This window comes from Furipterus horrens, unplaced genomic scaffold, assembly GCF_987537825.1.
Source record: "Furipterus horrens unplaced genomic scaffold, mFurHor1.1.pri manual_scaffold_2, whole genome shotgun sequence".
NCBI classification, from domain to species: Eukaryota; Metazoa; Chordata; class Mammalia; order Chiroptera; family Furipteridae; genus Furipterus; species Furipterus horrens.
Window position 1 is genome coordinate 216,279,059 of NW_028327172.1, and position 22,012 is coordinate 216,301,070.

The 22,012-nt window shown below is 61.2% G+C and overlaps 1 protein-coding gene across 2 annotated transcripts; it reads left to right on the plus strand.

Annotated features, from left to right (window-relative positions):
- Window positions 1-1,190: 1,190 nt before the first annotated feature.
- Window positions 1,191-21,904, plus strand: TRMT44 (tRNA methyltransferase 44 homolog). 2 transcript variants are annotated; one of them, XM_090267130.1, is made up of 11 exons: window positions 1,191-1,804; window positions 3,601-3,715; window positions 5,770-5,989; window positions 7,357-7,425; window positions 8,218-8,325; window positions 9,510-9,581; window positions 12,976-13,082; window positions 13,953-14,136; window positions 15,287-15,659; window positions 17,412-17,528; window positions 20,897-21,904. In XM_090267130.1, exons 1-11 carry the CDS (start codon window positions 1,213-1,215, stop codon window positions 21,136-21,138), a joined length of 2,199 nt encoding a protein of 732 aa, XP_090123256.1. In that variant the 5' UTR covers window positions 1,191-1,212; the 3' UTR covers window positions 21,139-21,904. The 2 variants fall into 2 exon arrangements, with proteins under 2 accessions (XP_090123256.1, XP_090123258.1); XM_090267132.1 differs by lacking the exons at window positions 12,976-13,082; window positions 13,953-14,136.
- Window positions 21,905-22,012: the final 108 nt, after the last annotated feature.

Consider the following 22,012-nt stretch of genomic DNA (forward strand, 5'->3'; position numbering starts at 1 on the left):
CACCTACCACGCCCTGCAGGCAACAGAGACTGTTCCGGGCAGCTCTGCTGTGATGGTGCGGACCACCTCTTCATCCGGGGTGGAAACAGGCTCTTTGCAGAGGGGACAAAGAAGCACAAGGAGAAGGCCACGTGGACCACGGAGGCAGAGATTGAATTATATGGCCACAAGCCAAGGAGAGCTACTGATTGATTGCAACCCCGAGAAGGTGAGAGGCAAGGAGATTCTCCCTCAGAGCCTTCAGAACAGCAAAGAAGTAACTTTCTGTTGTTTTAAGCCGCCAGTTTGTGGTAATTTATGGCAGCCCTAGAAAACTCATAGGCAGCATAAAAATCAACTACGTGATCAAAGGCTGAAAGGGCCAGAGCGAGGCGTGTCTCCGAGGTTCTATCACTCGTTTATCTTAATTCCAGGTGGCTTTTCTCTCTGATAAATCACATGATTTGAGTTAGTTTTCACTTCCCTGACTCTGACAGACACCGTCTAGGGATCGGGGAAACCCCAACTGAGGGGCTAATTAATATACAAAAAGAACGACGAATCTTTGATGTTTTCGTTGCATCACGAGCTTCTGCAGACTGTGCCGGTGGTGTTGGCGTCAGCTGGCAGCGCCCACCCTTCCCCGCCGCAGGTGCAAGCTGACGTGACACCCCCAGGGCTGTGCTGGGGCGCAGGAACGCACGCCGTGGCTCTCCCACACAGGAAAGAGAAGGACGAGCTTCCACAAGAGGCGTCATCTTGAACATTCCCCAGCTCGGGCGCCTTGACCTTGACGATCACCAATACTGGAGACAATCCGATGTCGGATGCCGGGCTGATCCTTATTTCATCAACGCGCCACCTCCAGGGCTCTCCAAAGCTCAGCTCTGATCACGTTTCTATGAGGCACCAACACCCCTGGAATGGATCGACTGCTCCCCGACCCCCAGCAGAAAGCAAAGGTTAAATTCCGCAGCCGTGAGCCCGCAGTGCAATCCAAGGAGGGAAGGGCGTGGGGCCTGGCCCCGCCCCTCTCACCTCCGGCCCCGGCGCCCCGCCCCCGCGACACCACGCGCCCCGCCCCTCTCACCTCCGGCCCCGGCGCTCCGCCCCCACGACACCGCGCGCCCCGCCCCTCTCACCTCCGGCCCCGGCGCTCCGCCCCCACGCAACCCGCCGTATTGCGTCATCGCGCCGCGCCGCGCCGCCGCAGGCTCCCGGCGCTGGCCGACCATGGCGGTGGTGGGCCGGGCCGCCGTGCGGGATCCGGGGGCGCTGCTCCCGGGCGGCTTCTGGGCGGCGATGGCTGTGTGGCTGGAGAGGCCGCAGGTGGCCAACAGGCGGCTGTGTGGCGTCCGCCTGGAGGCCCGTCGGAATGCTGCCCTGCCCCGGACCGAGCTGGAGGGGCGGACCGCGGCGGGATGCGGGTCCGAGGAGGGCCCGGGACCCGGTCGGCGTTCCCTCGCGGGCGACCCGGGACCCAGGCCGAACGCAGGCCCCGAGGAGTCGCAGGGCCGGCGCCACCAAGGCGAGGACAGGGGGCAAGCAGCCGCAGCGCCTCTGCTCGCAGGGGCCCCGCGCCAGCCCGGCGAGGCTGGAGGCGGGGAGGGCGACTTCTCCGCCTCGGATCTGGATTCTCTCTGGGCCGATTTCTCCCGAGGCCTTGTCGGCGACCGTCGGGAGCTGCTGGCCTTCCTTAGAGGCTCAGGGGCGGGACTGCAGCCGGAGACTCAGCACGAACTCGATCTGGTTCTCAGAACCGTCATCCCGAAGAGGAGCCCGCACTGCCCGCTTGCTGCTCCGAGGAGAGACATGGTCGTGCGAGGTAAGAGTACTTCTGATCCCGGGAGGTGCCAGGTACCCCAAACCGGACGCGAGTTAAAGGGCAAGGACGGGTTTTAGTAAATAATACCCCTGCCACGGGGAGACGAGTCCCGATCGCTCCGGACTCTTCGTTTTGTGACCAAGCGTTTTCAGGGGAGAATGAGGGGGGGGGGAGTGGAGTGGGGGTCGGCGCGCGTGACACCCATCGGGGTTTGTTAGCTGGTGCGTCTGGGAGGTGGGCTCCCGCCCGCCCACCGAGGGGAGGAGCAGGGCCCCAGCCCCAGGCGTGGGCTGGAGGAGGCCATTCTTTTGTCTTGAATTTTCTCGCGGGGGGCGCAGGGTCGTCCTACGGATGGAGCCCTTGGGCCGTTAGAAACCGCGTTAGCTTTCGTTCCAGTGTTCACGGGCCAGCGTTGGCTTTGGCCTGGAAGAGAATCGTTGTCAGAGAACGCGGTGAAGTCCAAAAGCTCTCGTTGCCCTTCAGGTCAGTGAAAAGGCCCCCAAGGCACCCGTCGTGCCAGTCCCTTCGCGAGGTCCTAGGGAGGCTGCAGAGTGTTCACTGGTCTTTGAGGGGTGCAGACGTGTTACCGCAGTACAGAGGGTGGGTCAGTGCTGGGGGCGGCGTCTGCCTCCAGCTGGAGGAGGGTCTCCGCTTCCAGGGCTCGTGTGCCTAGATGGAACCCACCCGTGTGCACCATCGCCCAGGGTCCGATCCTGACCCGCAGCCGCGAAGCCCTCTTGCACGGGACACGGCGTGGTCACGGGTTCCGGGTATTGGGGCGAAGACCCCGGGGGGAGGCTGTTCTGTCTGCCCAGGCACCAGTGCTGAAGTGCTGGTGGTGTGGACCCCGCTCCCCGTGCCGTGTGCCTCTGGGGACCTGGGAGGCCTCCGGGAGGCCCTCTCCGGCCCCGCCGTGCCCGGGCGGCGTAGGAGGCCTTGCAGCCCGTGTGAGCCGCGTTCTCGGACTGGCTTCGCTGAGCGGGGGCGGCGTTCAGCTTCCTTTTCTTAGTGCGTGTGGCCCCTGAGAAGGGAGAGGCTAGGGAGGGCTTCTGCGGGCCCGCTGGGCCCCAATTAAAAAACAGACAAACACCAGAGCCTCGCAGCCGTTCCTGCACAGGGGCCGCTCAGCCAGCGGCACCTCGGGGAGCAGCTCACGGGGCGGCTCCCTGCACGGAGCTGCGGCCCCCCCGCCAGCAACCCCCCAACAGACCCTCCTGGAGTCCTGCTCCCGCCATGACTGAGGCTTTCCCCGCCCAGTCAGGGCTGCGCCGCTCTGACCAATGAGAGTGAACGTGTTCTGACCAGTCAGGACAGGCGCCGTGCCTTGTGAACCAATCAAACTATGAGGATTTGGAGTCCTCGTTTGCATGAGGACAGACCAATCAGGGGCCAGGGGCGGGGCCTTGTGTCCATATAAGCCGGCTCCCCGGCGCAGAGTGCGCGCTGTCGGTGGGCGTATGCGGGCTGCACGTGCGATGCGCGTGAGGGGGAGCGGACCGCACGTGGGCTGTTATGCTCTGGATGACGTTTCCTTCTTCCCCAAACCGGCGATTCCCGTGCGGGTGAGTTGGCGCCAAGGACTATCAGCTGGCCTGGTGTTGGTGCTCATGGGCCGGGAGTGCCTGGTGCGGTCTAGGCTCAGGGCGCAGCCGCCGAGCGGGTATCGGCCTGTCTGTCCCGGGCCTTGTAAGTAGGGCCGGGCAGCCCCGGGGGCAGACGGTATGAGACCGCTGATTCATACTAGTTTTAATACCGAGTTAAGCGTTCGTTCACCTGTCACCCGTATCTCTTTCCAGACGTCCTCAGCGGGACTGTAACTTTTTTACCTTTGGAAGAAGACGACAAAGGGAATTTAAAGGTTAAGATGAGCAACGTGTATCAAATCCAGCTCCGTCGCGGCGGCGAAGAATGGTGAGAGCTAGGGAATTGACCCCGCTTTCGCGGTCCTGTTGTTTCCTTAGGTAGCGCAAGGCTCTGGGCCCTCGGAGAGCTGAAGGGACTCCCCTGTGGACAGTTAGGGTCTGTGGGGATGCGCCTTCTAGTGTTTTCACAGCATGCTTTTGTTCCAGCTGGTGCCTGCTCTTTGGTCAGTACATTCCACGGAGCACTTGGTTTTAGCAGTGAACTCGAGCACGCTCAAGTGCATTCTTTCTTTGGTACTTTCAGAACGTGGCCGTGGAGACGTAAGTGTAAGCTGTGAAATTGTCAGTGGAGGCCCGTGTGATTTTAAACACAGTGGGTGTTTAATAATGCTTATTACGGAAGTCACAGTTTAATACGTTCCCTTAGTTCTGCACGGTGTTTCGGCCTGTACAGAAAGCCAAAGCTTGGTTTATCTCCACTTCAGGTTTTTTTGTTTGTTTTTTTAATGAAAAAGAGAAAGGGTAAATCCACTGATCCCTGGTGGTTTCCTGAGCACCACAGCCAGTCTGTACTACTTTCTAGTAGACAAGTTCGCTGAGGTTGTTCTAGAACATGCTTTGCTCCTGGTTCTGTAGAAGGCAAAGGGTGCAGAGGAGGAGCTTGGTTTGGGGTCAGATACTGGGGTTTCCCTACTGGCCATGTGACCTTGGGGCCATAGTAGCCTCTGTGGCCCTGTGTCTCCCCACCTGTGAAACAGGTTTCTTAATGAGGCTTCTGAGAAGGGCCTGGGCTTCACAGTGGGAGCTGAGACGCTTGCAGGGAAGACTTCGGGGCTGCACAGGGGACCTGGTCTGTCCTGCGGCCCTTTCTCCTCAGCATGCTCGCATGGGCCAGCGGGGAGTGAGCAGACCCCAAGGCTGTCCCTTTGGGGAGCGCCCTACATGCTGGGCCTGGGGGCAGTGGCAAGCAAGGGTCTAGGACCAGCTGGTGCTGAGTACCCATGCAGAGAAGTGAGAGGTACAGTGGGTCTGTGTTCCCATGTCCCCTCATTAGCAAAGGTAGTGTCGTGCCAGCATGGAGTAGGGGGAGGCCTGAGTGGATGAGGGCGCAGTGCTGGCCCCTCTGGGGGCACCCAGGGAAGGTGTGAGGCTGGGGAAGAGTGGGGGAGGCCCAGAGAGGTGCACCAGCCTGAGCAGAGAGCTCCCGAAGTGAAGGGACTGGCAGGGTGAGCACCTAGCGTCCTCGTCCTTCCCAGGCTTCTCCTGCATGGTGGCCGCCCAGAGTGCGTGTCCATGGAGAGTCAGCGTCCCTTATGGGAGCGGGTTGTGTCCCTCTGATGCACATGGTGACAAAAGCCTGACAGTCATTGCTCTTGTCCCCGTGCCTGTCCAGCTCTGCCACTTTCACCCGGCCATCTGGGCTGCTGCCTGTGCTGAGGGGCCCCCACCGCATGCCGCCTCCTTCACGGGAGCCCAGGAGGCTCCGTTCTCTCCCCTCTGCTCCTTGGGCGCAGCCTTGAGAGTGTGCTGTGGTCTGGCCTGCTGGCTGTGGACGCCTGCCCAGGGTCAGGTGTGCCGAGAGCTGGGCAGAGCAGCGACAGCCCAGGCAGCCGCACCGTGTTCTGGTGCCCAGACGCACTGCCCGTGCCAGGGACCTGGACCCTGCCGGGGTGGCGGGTGTGTCCCCAGCTCTGGCTGAGCACTCGGCTCTCTGGCCAGTAAATACTTGGTGAAGCAAGAAACTCCTATTTCAGTTGCACGTGTGAAAGTGTATCAAGGGCAGAAATGTTAGGAAAGGCCACGGACACCTGAGAGCCTGGCTGATGAGTGGGTGAAGGCAAAGGCAAGGAGCTTGGGTATTTAGAATCTGTCTGGTGGGCTCCAGGGGGTGTGGAATGCATTTGAGTGATATTTGCAGGAGACGGAGTCTTTCTGGTTTTAAAACGTCTTTATTAGGTGAAACTTCTGTAACATGTTTCCGGTCTTATGTTTTGGGTGAAATTTTATAACTGTCTTCTCTCTCCTTTAGGTAGGTAAAATGTATAATTTAAAAACAAGAATTGAAACCAGCTCTGCTTACTCATGTTTCTCTTATTTTTAAAGGTTCATATCTGTTTTGATTTTCTGTCCAGAAAGATGGCATTCGGACGGAATTATTTATCCCAAACCTAGCTGGCTCGGGCATGAGCTGCCAGCCAAGCTGGCCAGGTGGTCCGTGGAGAGCAGGAGCAGCGGGCTTAAAAGCACCCTGTCCCTCGTCCCTGTCCTGCGGTACAGCCGGGCCTACCAGGAGCTCAAGGAGAAGTACAAAGGCATGGTCAAGGTAATTCCGGGAGGCCGCGTGAGCGAGCCGCGCAGGTGGGGCTGGAGTGCCTGCAGGTGCGGGCGCCGAGTCAGCGTGGGCCCGTGTGGCGCTTGGGCCGACTCGGGGTGCGAGCCAGACCATCCACGGCTGCGCGGAACAGACTCGCTAATGTTTTCCCCAGGAGAACAGAAGGGAAATACTTGATCTAAAGTAATTGAACGTTACATTAGTTACTAAACTACCATAGTTCTTTGGTACGGACTTAAAGGTATTTTAAGAAAATATATGAGAAGCTGAAGTACAAAAGTGTACGCTGATGAAGTGGTAAATTTTACGGTGCGTCCTAACTTCTAAGGTGTAGAGAGACGGCAAGAGCAGACGCGGGCATGTCGCACCAGCTTAAGCAGCGGAGCGTGACGTAGCGCAGTGGGACCTCCTCTTCACTCTCTCCAGTTCCCATCCCCCTCCCTCCGCGAAGTGGCCGTGGTGGTTCATTGCCGTGTATTTTGTCAGTCACCTGTTGCTGTGTAACAGGGCACCCAGAAGTCACGGGCTTGGGACAGGAACCCGTCCTGCTGAGACCTATGTAGGTCCCGGGGCCGGCCGACCTGGGCTTCCCTTCTCTCCCTGCCCCAGCCGAGTGGGCCTTTGTTACCTCGTTACCTGCTCAGTACCTTCTAACGGGGACTTGGACATTCTTCCAGCTTTGAACATTGCCCCGAGCGAGATGGGTGTCTGAGCTGCCCGACGCGCTCTGACGGGAGCCGGCCACTGGCCCTCCTACTGTCCGCTTCCGTGTGCGCGGCGTCCGTGTCGGCAGTGAGACCCTGCGCTGGCATGGCCAGTGGCTCAGGTCCCAAAGCACCTGCCGGTCGTCCTGGGCGGCAGTCAGGGCTTTATTACTGCTTTACGGACAGGGGGACGGGGACAGAGCAGCTAAGTGACACTGAGGAGTGACAGCCAGTCAGTGAAGGCCAGGGCGCGGGCACACTGGCCTCCGACCCTGTTCCTTTGCGCCCGTCCACCCCCATGTCTTGTTCGTCGTCCTCACCCAGGTGAGTGACCAGGCCAGCATGGCTGGGTGTCTTCCCGTGATGTCTGGTTGCCCTGTCGCAGGGCCTGATACACGCTGTCTGGAGTGCAGTCTTGCCTCGGGTCGCATTGCCCTGAACGGGCGCTGCTGCTCCCAGACGCGGTCACAGTTCCATGTGTCCCTACAGGTCTCTCCTGCAAGGGACAGCTCGTGAGTGTCTGCCGTTGGAATGAGTTTATTTTTTCTAAACTTATGCATGATAGTCCAGTTTGACACGTGCCTCGTGGTGGTACTTACGTATTGGGACGTGGTCAGAGATGGAGAACAGTGGGGACACTCTTCAATGTTTTAGGTGTGGCCTGAGGTGACTGATCCTGAAAAGTTTGTCTATGAAGACGTGGCCATCGCTACCTACCTGCTGGTAAGAAGGGATCCTCATCCAAGCTTACGTGGAGTTGGGGGGAGGCGGCTGCTGGGATATGCCCCCAGTGGTGAGGGTGTTCAGCAAACCCACGACTTGGGGTGTTCTGCTCCTGAGGGCTGAGGTTGGTCACACATACAGTGGTTTTCAGCCTCGCACAGTGTTGTACTGGTGGGTACGGGGCAGCCTGACTGTAAGAGTGGAAGCAGAACCAGTACTTCCATAATTACCAGGTGGCACAGAGATGCGGGCTGGCGTCCGGGAGCCCTGGCTGGGGATCGTCTGCCGAGGACAGGCCTTCCAGCCCTGGCATTCGAGGTCCTGGCCATGGTCATTCCTTAGACAGCTTGCTCTCCCGCTACGTTTGGACCTGCCCTTTAACTCGCTAGTCTTGAATTTATCTGTGAAATGCTTTGACTAGGCAGTTTCTCTTTCAACTGTAATTCCTTAGTCTTTTCAGTAATAGTGTGAGTTTGATTATTAATATGTACAAAACTGGAAGAACATAGAGAAAGCAAAGCTGCTGCCCAGAGATGACCCCTTTAACGTGGACTCTTGTGGAAGAAGGCCCCGCTGCCCCCTGTAGCGTCAGACAACTAGGGCTGATTTACGCCCCCCACCCCACCCCCCCAGCCCCTGCCACCTGTGCGTCACCTCCACGGAAGCCCAGGGCCTCAGAGCAGCCTCCCCATCTGCTCTGAGAGCTGGACCTGGTGTCCCACGTGGGCCCGTGTCTGAGATACTCGGGGTTGGAGTGAACGCCACGCCGACTGCTTTGCTTTGTCCTCCTAGGTCTTGTGGGAAGAGGAGCGAGCCGCGCAGGGAGTGACCACTAAGCAGTCCTTCGTGGACTTGGGGTGCGGCAACGGGCTTCTGGTGCACATCCTGAGCAGCGAGGGGGTGAGGCCTGGCTCACGGCCCTTCCCAGCACCTTCCCTGGAGGACCTTCGCGTCCGGCACGAGGGTCCCAGAACCCTCTCTGCAGGGGCGATCTGGGTGCGGGGTCGGTCAGTGTGGTGGCTGGCGGTAGCCTCTGTTGCTCTGCAGAAGGACGCTTGTCAAACGGAGGGGAGACAGCAAGCATATCATTAGCCTAGGAGAGGCGGTCCCAGGGACGTGCGTGTGTGCCTAGAAAATGACAGGCGTCCCTGGCTTCAGTGGCCCTTGCGTTTTGCTATTAAAAGTTTTCTTTGGGAACCCCACCGTTTCAGGGTGTTGGACGGGGAAGAAAGGGTAAGGTGGGTTTTGGCCCAGAGGAGCATCGGTTCTGGCTCAGAGGACATGTGCCACCGCGTAGGACGGCCACGCCCACTTTGGCTGCCATTGTGTGGTCAGGGAAGCGGAGGCAGTGAGCGCGCAGAGCAGCACCGGGCCCGACACCCACCCGCGGCTCCTGCCACCGTCTCGGCCTCCCGGCGAGTCCAGGGCCCTGGACAGTTACCGGCTCTCCCGGCGCAGCCAGCGGGGGCTCAGCAGCTTCACGCTTAACGGGGGCAGCGGGATTTGAAGCCCAGTGGTGGTGACCCCAAGGCTGATTCTCTCTCTCTCACACACACACACACACCCCACCCCCTGTACCGTAGCCTCTGACTTATGGGTCAGACGTGTTTGTCCTCGCTGTGAGGCCTGGGAGGGGCTCGTCAGTGTCCTGCTCGCATTGCATCGTAGAGAACAGTTTGTCACGGCTGTAAGCAGGCTGTCTGGCTGTGAGCACATTCGGCAGTGACCTGGAAGCGGGGCGGTGGGGTCGTGAAGTGAACCCGCTTGGCCTGGGTCGCTGTGTGTGCGGGGTGAGAAGCCACCCAGGAGGACATGGCTCGTCTTGGTTGCCGAGCCGGGAGAGGGCCCTGCGGCATTCTGGGGCCGGCTCCCTTTGCAGGCTGTTTCCTGGGGCTCCAGCCCACAGACGTTCTACCCCCCTTGACTCCAGTTCCTCTTGGTGAGAGCCCGTAACAGCCGTGAGCAGAGGCTGCTGCAGGCCTCCTGCGCTTGACGCTGGCGGCTGTGCCTGCCGACTCCAGTCTGTCCTCGCTCATTTATTAGGGTGCCCTGAACCTAACCCCTGTTCTCTGAACTTACTCCAGCACCCGGGCAGAGGCATTGACGTCCGAAGAAGGAAGATCTGGGATCTGTATGGGCCCCAGACTCGCCTGGAGGTACGGGCTCAATTTTGTTTGCTCTTCTCGCGGGTCTCCCCTCGTACCTGCTGTTTCACGTGTGCGTGTGTATGTGAAGGCCAACCAGCTGCTGAGCACCCCGTTCGCGTTAGACTCAGTGACCTGAAGTTCAGGGAGAGGATGAACCTCAGACGTTCCCAAGCCCCTTGTTAGATTGGAGAGAGGATGCTGGCCCCGGGACCAGAAGGGAGTCTCCTCCATGAGGTCGTCTGTGGATTGTGGGTGCTGCCCAGGGGGTGGAGGGCAGGTTGGTGAGGAGCCAGGTGCGGGAGGATAAGGTGCATCTGGGCTGGGCTGGGCCACTGTGTGCTCTGGGCTGTCTGACAGCCGGGTCTCAGCCCATGACCCTGGGCTTCAGTGTACCCGGGTCACTCCAGCCTCACTGAGAGCCGCTTGTGCTGGTACCTGTCAGCGGCTGCTGCCTCGGCAGTGACCTGCGGCAGGTCTGCTGTCACATGTTCACGGGTGTCAGTCTCCGGTTGAGGCCTCCACGCCAGCGGGGGGCATGAGCAGCGGGGTCCACGCCCTCAACTCTGGGCGCTGTGTGCACGGCTGCCCTGCCACCAACTTCCCGTGCCCAGAGTATCTCAGGACTCATGTCCTGGCGTTTGCGTGCCCGCGTGCAAAGGGGACGCAGGTGCCCCTCTGCCAGGAGCAGAATGCTGACTTGAGACATGGAAAGGACGTCAAAGATACAGCCGTAAGCTCGGTCAGCCGTGGACCACACATGCAACCGCGGTCTCATAGGGTCCTGTCATCTGGTGACGTCATAGCCGGGTGACGTCACAGCGCACTGCTGCCTGTGGCGCTGCTGGTCCTGGGACGGCCCCGCACATGTTCAGTGCAGCAGGGGCGCTCGGTCCGGGTCCTGAGCAGCGGCTGCTGGTTTATGCGTCACTGCGCTGCTCAGTGTTCTCGGGCCTGCGCTGCACCCAGAAGAGAGGTGCCGCCCACGGGAGGCATGTCACGTGGGGAGCAACCTCACAGCGCATGTTCACCGCGTCCCCTGACGACACTGTCCTCTCTTGTGCTGTGCGGCTGGGAGTCCGGGAGCAGAGGCTGTGCCGTCGCGGGGTGTGGAGGCGCTCTGGTGCCCATGACGGTGACCCGCCCAAGGACGTGGCACCCAGAGCACATTCCCGTCCTGAGTGGCGCCTAACCGTCCGTGAAAGGAGCGGGAAGAGCAAAGGGAGCCTGGGCCCTCTGCCCGCTGCTGCGGTGACCCTTTTCTCTCAGCCCCCTGCGTGAGCCCCCCGTTCTTTGGACCCAGGTCTCAGCCATGTTTCCTCTGTTTTCTCTGCCTCCCTTTCCCCCAGCGGCTGCGGAGGGTGCTGCAGAGATCTAAGGTTGAGGGGAAGCTCGTTGCAGCTGCCGGCCGCTCAGGCCTCGCTTGTGTGGCTGCCGTGTGTTTGTGCTCTGCCCGGGGTCCGAGGACTTGCGTGTGCTACTGTGCTCCCACATCACAGTAACTGAAGACGTTCTTACACCCCTGGGTCGGAAGGAAGGCTGTTTGCACAGACTGACGTCCGAGCGGAGGCTGCGGCTGTGCGCTCAGACCGCACGGTCTCCCACGGCTCGCGGGGCCGGGCAGCACTAAAGGAGTAACGTGGTTGAGTTCAGGATTCCTGTGTCTGCGAGCCGAGAGCGAAATCATCTCTGAGAGGGTCAGCCCTTAGTTCAGTTGTGACCCCAGAGCAGAGCTGCCTGGCGTGGGGAGCACTGGGCAGGGGGTGTATTTCAGGTCCCCAGCAGCCTGCCTCCAACTTCGGGGTGGACTGGGGTCTGACCCGGGGCGCTCTTTCTCCCTGTGCCTGGGCCTCGCTCAGTGCCAGGGGAGTCCTGCTTATTTTCGTGTTATGTGTGGAGGTGGAAACCGATCGCGGTTTTGCGGCGCCTTCTGCTTTGTGAGGACGTGGCCAGAAGCAAGTGTGCGTCTGTTGGCGAGTACCCGGGGCTCTGGCGCCCGTAGGTGGGCACCTCCAGGAACGGGCACCGTCTGGGCGTTCACAGGCAAATGGGATGCAGCTTCGCTTGATCTTTCAAAAACCTCATCTGCTTACGCGCAGGAGACTTAAGAAAGCACACCTGTGTTTGGTAACAGCGTTGTGAGGCCCAGAGTCCTAATTTTCTTAGGGAAGCTGATTATGAAGCAGGATTAGTGTGGTTTGCTGTCCTCAGAACAGCAGCGGAAACTGAAGCAGGTGGGCCTTGTTGTCTAGCCTGCTGTTGGCAAGGTAACTGTTACAGTAACTGCTGAGTGTCAATGAGGTTTTTATTGCAGTTGTTCAGAGACAAGTAGGCAGATTTAAATCTAGAGTGAAAGGGAATAAAAAGCTAGAACGGGTGGGAATAAAGAATGAATAATAGCCCCGGCTGGTGCGGCTCAGTGGACTGAGCACCGGCCTGCAAACTAAAGCGTCGCTGGTTCGATTCCCAGTCAGGGCACAGGCCTGGGTTGAGGGCCAGGTCCCCAGGTGGGGGGTGAGAGGCAGCCACACAGTGATGTTTCTCTGTTATCCCCTCTCTAAAAATTTAAAAAAAAAAAAAAGTCGTAGCAAAGGCTTGTTTTTCCTGCTTTGGAATCACACACGTAGCAGCTGAGCACCACTGTTGCCAGCACGGTAACGGGCACGTAACTAGACGTGCACAAGCTCATCTAAGAAGCAGAACTGCTGTAGGCTTTACAGCCTGCTTTTAGTAGCTGTGTCAACAGGTTGTGTCTTGCGCGCCCCCAACTGGGGACCTGGGCCCTGACTGGGAATCAAACCCGTGACCCTTTGGTTCACAAGCCGGTGCTCAATCCTCTGAGCCCCACCAGCCAGGGCAACAGATGTGCTTTTGAGACCGTTGATTTCAGTAATTAATAATTTATTATTTAGCAGAAAGGCCAGTGTTTAGAGTCCTTAAATCATAAAAGCAAACCTGCAAGCTGAGCTTCAGAAGTCCTCAGTGGTGAACGCGCCTGTGCAGTGGGCTGTCACAGAGGGAACGGGATAGCGAGGTCGTACACGTGCCCCTGCCCCTCATCAGCTCGGCCCGTGGCTCTGTCCTCAGCCCCCTTACGGCCGTCTCTGCAAAGGGGAACCCTTCACACACAGCACCTGTTTATGTTTTTGTAAAGCAGCTCGTTTTTTAATCATCCGAAGGGGATGAGCTCTTAGAGAATAGAGAAGCGTTGTCAGTTTCCCTGGTGCGATGCTAGGAGTGGCCAGTCCCCGTGCCTTCAGGGCCGGCGGCAGGCAGGTGCAGCCCCGACCTCGCTGCGGGCCGGCTCCGCCCTCCCGGGAGCCCGGAGCAGCGCACAGCTGTGCAGGGCTCTGCCCTCCCGCGCCCCTCACCAAGCCCCCAGCCTAGTTTCTGTGCTGCCTTTCAGGAAGGTGCAATCACACCCAGTGATCAGACCCTCTTCCCTGACGCCGACTGGGTCATCGGCAACCACTCCGATGAGCTCACGCCGTGGATACCTGTCATTGCGGCCAGGTGAGTGGAGGCGGTGGCAGCGTGAGTGGCTGGGGATGCCTGGTGCCGCCACCTCGCCGTACAGAACGGTGGTCACCGGTGGCGTGTGGCAACAAGCACTTGGAACGTAGCATGTTCACGTGGCTGAGATGATAATGTATTGACTGTTGGGTTAGATTGAAAATCCTACCTATTTTACAGTTTGTCACGGGTCCCAGAAAAACTGTTAGGTGTGCGGTTCACATTACATTTCTGCTGGACCATGCTGATCGAAACCACGCTACTTCTGCAGTATTTATACCCGGCGGGGAAAGACGTGTTTTTGTTGTTGGAAGGTTATGGTTGTTTGCTGGTTTATTTTAGGGGAGGGTTTGATTTAAAAGGAAAACCCTGTCCCTATAAAGACACTTGGCCGCAGGACTTGTTCCTCAGGGGTCCTCTTGGCCTGTCGGGACGGCTCACGCCCGTTTGTCAGAGGGGACCTTGCTCGAGGCCCTGGTCACGCAGCTGCCCTGAATCATTTTCTTGCCAAGTGTTTTTTTTTTTTTACCAGGTTTCTTGTGGCCTTTTCCAGCTCTGGCGGGCTCACGCCAGTCAGGAGTTGGTCTTTGCTTGCTCCGTGCCTGCCTCAGCCTGGGCCTCACGGCTGCACCAACTCTCAGACCTCTCCATGGAGGTGACGGGCCGGGCCGTGATGGGAAACCAGTCAGCTGTGTGTTCGATTGGAAAGATACGCTGTGCTGCGTTGTTTCTAGAATTAAGTTGGGGAAGGCTGTGATTCACTTTATACAAAACGAAACGAGCCAACAGCAGACCACATCCCCACATGGCTGTCTGCTGAACTTTCTGTAACCAAGGCTCTGGTTTCTGTACTTGTTGGTGTTTTTGAAGGTCTTCCTACCACTGCCGCTTCTTCGTCCTTCCCTGCTGCTTCTTTGACTTCGCTGGAAAGTACCGCCGGAGGCAGAGTGCGAAGACTCAGTACCGAGAATACCTGGACTTCATCCAGGAGGTCGGGGAGACCTGTGGCTTCCGCGTGGAGGAGGACTGCCTCCGGATCCCCTCCACCAAGAGGGTGGGTCCCGCCCTGGGGGTTCTCGCTGGGCGGTGTGGTGGCGTTCAGTGCAAAGCTCAGGGTCATGTCACAGCACCACAGACGACACTGACGTTGGAACACATGGGGTTCCGGAGGGCACCTGTGCTGACCTCACCACCCTGGGCATTGATGGCGTTTGAAGGGCTTCTTGCATGCAGCCCCATCTTTCTCCAGGCAGCTCTGTAGGAACCCTCACCAGGTCCTTATTTCCTTCTAGAATCTGTCACTAGCCCTGGGGACCTCCCCAGAGCAGGTGTCAGCTTGATCTGGGTATTATTGTCTGACTCATTGGATTTTTAAAAATTGGCTGAAATTAAAGGCTGTTTCAGAAGTTGAGAGCGATTTTAAGTGTTCTCATTAAAAGGCATTCGTCAAGACTACCTGCAATGTGATTGGCCGGGCACCCTCCCTGTGGCCCCGCCAGGTGGTCAGGGCAGGGGCCTTGCTGCTCAGTCACATGGAGGTTTTCCGTGGGACTCGGCCTGCGGGTGGGGTGTTTGCACAGAGTGGACGGCTGGTGCCCCAGGCGCGCTTGCTCCCCATACAGTGACATCATCCGCCCCAGGCCACGCATGCTGCCCTGGCGGAGCTGGAGCACTGAGAGGCAGCTCTGACCTAGTCACGCTCCTCCTGTCCTCGCGCGCCTGTCACCTGGCTCTGTGGTTCCTGCCCCAGGAGGCAGTGCAGAGGCGCTGGGCTGGGCTGGCATGTCCCTGGGCGGCCTTGCCACGTGTGGAGGAGGGTGGGGCCGTGTGGGTGGAGCTCCCCTGTGGTCCTAAGCCTGGAGGTATCGCACGCCTTCCCTTGCTCTGGTGAGGCTGAGAGACGGTTCGTTCTCTTGTCGCCCCTGGAGAGCTCTTAGGGTGACCCTCAGGGTCTGCATGGGGTGGCGGGCAGGTCAGTGATGGCGACTAGTGAGCGCACGTTTGCTCGCTCTGCGCAAGTCTGGGCAGTGAGCGTCCTGCGGGCTTTTGCTGTTTACTGTTAACCCATTGGTGCGGGTGCCGGTTTTTAAAGTAAGGGTTGGTTTCGTGACCGTAGCCAAGCTTTTGTGTAACTTGTGCTCCAGAGCAGGATTCCTGGGGAAGCTGCGTGTTGTGGGAGCCTGACTCTGCCCTCTTACCTACAGGCTTGCCTCATTGGGAAATCCAGAACGTACCCGCCCGCCGCCGAAGGCTCCATCGACGCGCAGAGGACCCAGTACATCAGCAGCCGGAGGGACTGCCCTGGAAGTGCCCCTGCCCCAGCCCGGGCTGTTGGGGGCAGCCTCGCCCGCTGCCCGGATGGTCACGCCGGGGGAGCCCTGGACGCTGGGGCAGCAGGGCGCTGGCTGCCCGGGTTTCACCCGAGAGAAAAAGCTGAGCGTGTGCGGAACTGTGCCGCCCTCCCTCGCGACTTCGTTGACCAAGTGGTTTTGCAAGTGGCAGACCTGTTGCTGGGTGGCAAGCAGTTAAACCCAGGAGGTCCTCCCAGCAGGAGTGCGGAGACCTGGCGTCGAGGAGGTAACAGCAGCAGGCCCCAGGGCACAGGCGGGGTCTCCATCTCCCACAAATCTGATTTAGAAGTGGGTGATGGATTCAGTTAAATATACATTAAGGAGCCAGTGATAACGTGCACTGCTACAAGCTCCTTCTGACGTTCCCAAGTGTTCCCGTGGACGGACGGGACGCGGGCTGCCCGCCGGGGGAGGCCGGGGCAGAGGGGTAGCACTGGGAGCGTCCGGAACCTGTACAGACCGTGGGGTCTCCGGGTCTGTAGGCCCACCGAGCAGAACGCAGCTTACTGGGCGTCGGAAGGGTGCCCTGTCCCCTGGAGCGGATGGTGAGAGTTCATCATTCTCCAAAGGCCCCCAAATGCCAGTCAGACGTGAGAAAAGGGAAAACGTCCCTGATTGTTCTCACGGGCGGGGCGCCGCGCTGACATCAGTGGTGCCCCAGGGTGCGGGTCCAAGGATGTGTCCCGAAGCTCTTGCTGAAGCTGGTCCGTGCGGTTGGGGGCCCCGCGACCCTGGGAAGGAGCCGGTTCCCTGCTGCCGCTCCTCTGCCCGCGGGAACGCGGCCCGCCGCCAGGGGGCACCGTGAGGCCGCCGTCCGGCCCAGCCAGAGCCTGGTCTTCCTTGGCCAGGACAGTGGTTCTGCTCAAGTTCGTCTTCGCCCCCTCCCGTCTCGTGTCCTTGCAATGTGGCAGCGCCATCAAGCACGTCCCCTTTTCCAGGAGTCACCAGCCCTTTAATTGTCTGCTCAGGGGAGCCTCTAGGGGCCCCGCGGCAGCCCTGGCCCTCTGCGTGACCGCAGGCAGCCCGAGGGGCCGTGGGGTATTCCGTGGGTTGGCCCCCCACCTCTGAGGTGGAGCCAGAGTTGAAGGCAAACTGGGTGGGGGCTCCTAGCGGGCCCAGGCCTTCGGGTGCGGCTGATAACATGGAGTCTAACCTTTCACCCCAGGCAGCCCTTTGGGATGCCAGTCTGTGCCTGGGGCGCAGTGCCTTCCTCCTGAGCAAGGGTGGGCCCTTTCCCAGTTCAGGGGCAGAGGGCGGGGGCTCTGGGTATCATTGCTTGTGGGGCGCCCCCCCCCCCCCCCCCCGCACATATTGGGAAGGTGACGTGCTGTCTGTGGAATCGTGCCCCAGTGGGGCACAGCTGTGGCCCTGGCCTCCCGGCCTCCGGATCCCACCCACAGGAGGTCTTCCCCTGCTTGGTCCCTGGAATTAGGAACCAGCTGCCCAGGCAGGGGACGTTCCACGTTTCTGAGCCCCATGTGACATGAGAGCGGGTCTGTCCCTCGGCCCGGGGTCTCCCCTCTGCATGGCACGGCTGAGGGGATACAGGGTGGGAGCTGGCGGTCCCTGCTCTGACCGTTGGGCCCAGACAGGTGGAAGGGTGGGTAACGGAGGTGGCAGTGGAGCTGCAAGTGAGCGGGGGCGCACGGCCAGCCCCCCGTTTGCCCTTAGGCTCCTGCTTGCCCTCAGCGAGCGGCTCTGGGGCAGCTGAGAGGTGGACCTTGAGGGTCGGTACGTGCGGCACCTGCTGTGAGGGAGCCGCAGGCCCTTCGTGTCTGGGAGGCGGTTGGCTCCGCCTGCTCAGCTGCGGGTCCCGGGCCTCGGGGTGGCCCTGCCCACACAGGCCTGCGGCGCGGCGGGGGCTGGGGCACGAGGGACTCAGCGTGCGTGGGGGTTTGCGTTCGCAGACCTGGGTGGGTTTTGTCTGTTAGGTTCGTAACGGCCTGTTTGTTTCTGGGGGAAACCCCGTTTTCCACAGAGAGCCGCTCCTTGGCGGAGGTGGCCCGCGAGCTGGACAGGGAGAGCCTGCGCCGGCTGAAGCGCGAGTGCGGCGGCCTGCAGACGCTGCTCCGGAACAGCCACCAGGTGTTCCACGGTGAGCGCCCCGCCTCGGCTCCGCGCGCGTGGGGTGTGGCCTGCCGCCTGTCCCCTCCCCCAGGGCCCCGGCCCCTCACCCATCCCTGCCCCGGCCTTGCTGGCGGCGGCCCCGCTGTGTCTCCCCGACAGCACCACCCAGTCCTGCCCGACCGGGGCCCCCAGGGCCCACAGGTGCTTCCGTCCCGTGTCCTGCACTTGTCGGTCCCCACGCCATCCAGACTGGGAGCCCCCTGTGGGCAGGGCAGGGCGCCCAGGGCATGCGCACCTGCCTTCTCCTCCTGAGGTGCCCCCTGTGGGCAGGGACTGGGAGCCCCCTGTGGGCAGGGCAGGGCGCCCAGGGCATGCGCACCTGCCTTCTCCTCCTGAGGTGCCCCCTGTGGGCAGGGCTTCCACTGTGTGCGCTCGGTACCAGAGGGTGCTCGCCACGGTGACAGCCTCTCTGTCCCCATGCCCGGGACATGGCTGGGAGGCTGCACACCACATGGTGGGTCCCGTCCTGCACAGCAGCACCGGTGCCTCAGGTGGGGTCCATGTGGGGAAGGAGGGCACTGGGGGCCTTCCCTGAGTGAGGGGGGCCAGTCTGGAAACACAGAGGACTGAAGTTTGCCCCAAGAGTGCTGGCGCGTGCCAGGCCCAGCCCTTGTGGTATGTGCGTGTGCTGGCCCAGAGGTCTCCTCTGGGGCTGTGGGCTGTTCCCTGAGCCCCAGGATTAGGGCTGATCGCCCACCCCACCTTTGTGCTCCTCTGAGTAGGGTGGTGGGGCCATGGCTGATGGAGGCGCGTTTGTCACCTCCTGTAGTCTGTAAACTCCTAAAGGAAAGAGTTGAGTCCTGCTCCTATGTCTGCACGTGAAAGCTGCGTGGGCACACTGGCACTCTTCCCCCCTCCCCCCGGGGCATGCCTGCACTCTCCCCCCTCCTCCCTCCCCCCTGGGGCACACCTGCATCTCCCCCCTGCCCCCTGTGTGCACGTGAGAGCTGAGCGTGCAGGCCTGCAGTGCCTTTGGGTGGCCTGGTCCCCCCCCCCCCCACTTACCCCGGGAACAAAACTTGGTTTTCATTTAAACCTGAATGCACTCTGATAAATGCTGCTGCTCCTGTGGCGGCAAGCCTCAGAGTCCACGTCTGGCATCGTCACGGGAGGGCCCGCCCCCACCGGCGTGGAGAAGTTCGGGGGTGGCCCTGCTGGCCTGGAAGCCCCTGCCCCGCTGTGTGTGTCACAAGCCTCGGTCGGCAAAGGCTCTGCCACAGGGCCTGCTGCTCGTTTTTCCCGACACGCCCTTCTGTGTGGTTTCATGAGCCTAGTATCTTTTTTTCCATTACAAATAAGCGTGCTTCTGACTGCTCTTCTGTGCAGTTTACATGGGGGTTGGGGGTGGCACATTTGTTTCTGGAAACGCTTCTGAGTAAGAGGCCAGGGAGTGGAGCTCCCAGTAAGCAGCCTGCTTGGTCATGTGAAAGCTATGCTCAGAGCCGGGGCATCTGCGTGTGAGGGCTGTGGCTGGGCCACTGGCTGGGCTCCAGTCCTACGTACGCGGGAGAGGAAATACACCTTGGAGGCCTGCGGCCGGCGTGAGGGTGGCCCCTGCCCCTCGGCCGGGCATGCGTGGTCAGTACGCAGTCAAGACGGTCTGGCTGGGAGCGCCGGAGCCAGCACTGAGTGGTCTGCACACATGGTGGTCTCAGCTGTTGCACTCATGGCCTTGATCAAAGATGCCCATGCAGCTCATCGGTCAGTGACTTGCCCAAGGTCCCCCAAAAGGTGGGGTCAGGCCGGCAACCCAGGTGTGTAAGGACCAAACCTGAGCTCCTGAGCACGAGACACCTCCCGGGGAGTGGTCTGCAGGGACCTTCTGGAAGGGTCGTCAGCAGCTCTGACCGAGGACACTTAGGTTAAGGTAATAGCGTCAGTGGTCGGAAACTGGCAGAGACGGCCCGCAGAGTCCGCGAGCTCTCAGGCCCCGGACGCGTCGGGAGGAAGGGATGCCTGTGTGGCGTGTGCGTGGTTCCTGTAACTCCATTTTAGGGCAGGGCCGGGCCATGTCTTCACATGGGAGAGGGGGTGTAGCCCGGCCTGTGAGCTGGCTACAGACTGCCTGGCACGTGCCCCCCAGGAAGGGGCGGGGTGTAAGGGGGGGACGGCAGAGTGCTAGCCTGTCCCGGAGTGTGGGCCGCGTCCCGGCGTCCCGGCCTCAGGGCCTCAGGGCCTCAGGGCCTCTCCCCAGGCCTCAGAGAGCCGGGCTGGGCCCCTTTGCTCTGACCCTGCGGTTCTGCTCCCGAGCTGGCTGGGTGCCGCCTCCGCTGCCTGTGCAGGCCTGGCCTCCGCAGGGCACCTGGGGCCCCCGTGTTTCTTGTGCACCTGTCCAGGCTGTCTGGGGCTCCTCCCCTTTTTGAGGTGCACGCCCCAGGAGTCGGGAGTCTTGCCTTCCGCGCACCATCGAAGGGGTCTGGGCTCCCCATGGGCGGGGCATGTCCCTCTGCACTGTACCAGGAGGTGCTGCTGGGGACACAGCCACAGTGACCCGAGCTCCCGGAGGAGGGAGGCGAGGTGGCGTCCTGGGGAGAGCAGCAGCGGGCTCCGCGGGCTGGGCCCCAAGAGGCTGACTCCCTCGTGGTTTCCGCGCCGCGCATGCCTCTGCGGCTCCGTCCTCTGGGTCCAAGGGAAAGGATTTAATAAACGTCACCCTGCAGAGAGGGTCTCGTTGCCAGAACCCGAGGTGGTCTGAGAGCAAAGTCGGGCTTTCGTTCCCGCGCCCGGTTCATTCAACGAGCCCCTTCCTCTCCCGAGCCTCCTCGTCTCCAGGTGGCTTTACAGCTTCCGGGGGAAACTGGGACGTGCTTGGTGACTTTGGCCTCGTTTCAGGTGGCAGTGGTGGCACTCAGGAAACGGCTAAGTGCAGGCTCATGAGGGCATCTCGGCGACGGGGCGACAGCTCAGGGACAGCCCGAGGGGCCTGCTTAGCTGCCAGGGCCACAGCCCCTCCCCTCCAGCTACACAGGTCCCCCCCACCGTTGCCCCCACTGCTGCCCACTGACGGGGCTGTGACCCTCACCCTCGTTTACCTTTAGGGCTTGGGGGCCCCACAACCTGTCCTAAAGAATCAAAGCCAGTTGGTGGCACTCACACCAGATCTCCCGTGTCCTTGGCCTGTCTTCCCACAAGTCTGTCCCCACGTGGCCCCAGGCACAGGGCCTGTGTGTGTGTGTGCACCCCACCCCCATCACCGCCTGCCATCTCAGCCCCTCACCCCAAGGGGCCCGGGCCGGCTGGGGTCGGCGGGACGTGGGCTCGTGCCACGGCCTCCCCGCCCTTGGTGGGCTGAGGACGCGCAGGCTAACCCTCTGGCTGTCTCTGTTCTGAACGCAGTTGTGAACGGCAGAGTCCGCCTCCGTGACTGGCGGGAAGAGGCAGCGCGGGAGGCCACGCAGCCAGAAGCCACGCGCAGACTGTTCTCCGAGGCCTTCAAAACCCGCATCTGCTGGTTCTTCACGCACCACCCCGACGGCTGCGCCCTGCCGTCGGCCCGCTGCCCGTTCGCCCATGGGCCTGGGGAGCTGCGGCCGGCCCCCGACCCCAGGAACAAGGGGAAGCGGAGGCAGGTTCTGTGAGCTGCGGGAGCCCCACGGGAAAGCCTGTGCGGCTCCTGAGCTCCCGGCTTTGGCGCCGCTGTGCTCACACCGTTTCCTCCTGCCTCCCTTCAGTGCTGCCCGGGCACCGTGGTCCATGGGGACAGAACGTGGGCCCTGGCCAGGAGGAGCTCGGGAGGCTGCAGTCCCTCACACCCCACCCCACTGGGTCTGGACGTGCTCTAAATGCGGAAACTCTAATACGTGCAGCGTCTTACCAGGGAGCGTGAGCGTCCTATAGCTCAGGAGAGACAGGAAGTGCTGACCGCCGGACCAGTGTCGCTGTGTGCGGAGGGCAGGGCTACCCGGAAGTACAGGGCACGACCCCCCTCCCTGGTGCCCCGCGCCGTCTCTCCCCTCATGAACGCGGCTCCTCTGGAGTCCAGGGAAGACGTCCCGTGCGTTCTCGTTTAAAGTTACGTTTACAGCCTCACACGTCACCCCCTCCTGTCCCTGGGACGTATCCCGGCGGCCTCTCCGTGGCGCGGCGTTCTCGGCTTGCGCCTGATGAACGAGCATCGTCGATCTCTTCTCTGCGAGGCCTCGGCTCGCTGCGGCGCCGTCCCGGCACCCCCGCCCCTGCCCAGCCTCGCAGTGACGGACGCGCCGCCCGCCTGTGTGGCCCCCGCGAGTCTGACGTGGGCCCGTGAGCTCCCCACGGGTGGCTGGGGTGGGCTGCGTGGGGCAGCAGGCTCCTGGTAGCTCTGAAGTCACCGGTGCCCTGTCCTCCGGCCCCACTGCTGCTGCTGCTGCTGCTGCGAAGTTAGTCGTGGCTTTTATTGGGCCCCTCTGTGCGGCCTGTGCTTTTCCTCGGGCCGGTTCTAGAGGTTTTCTCGTCTTTGGTGATCAGCGGTTC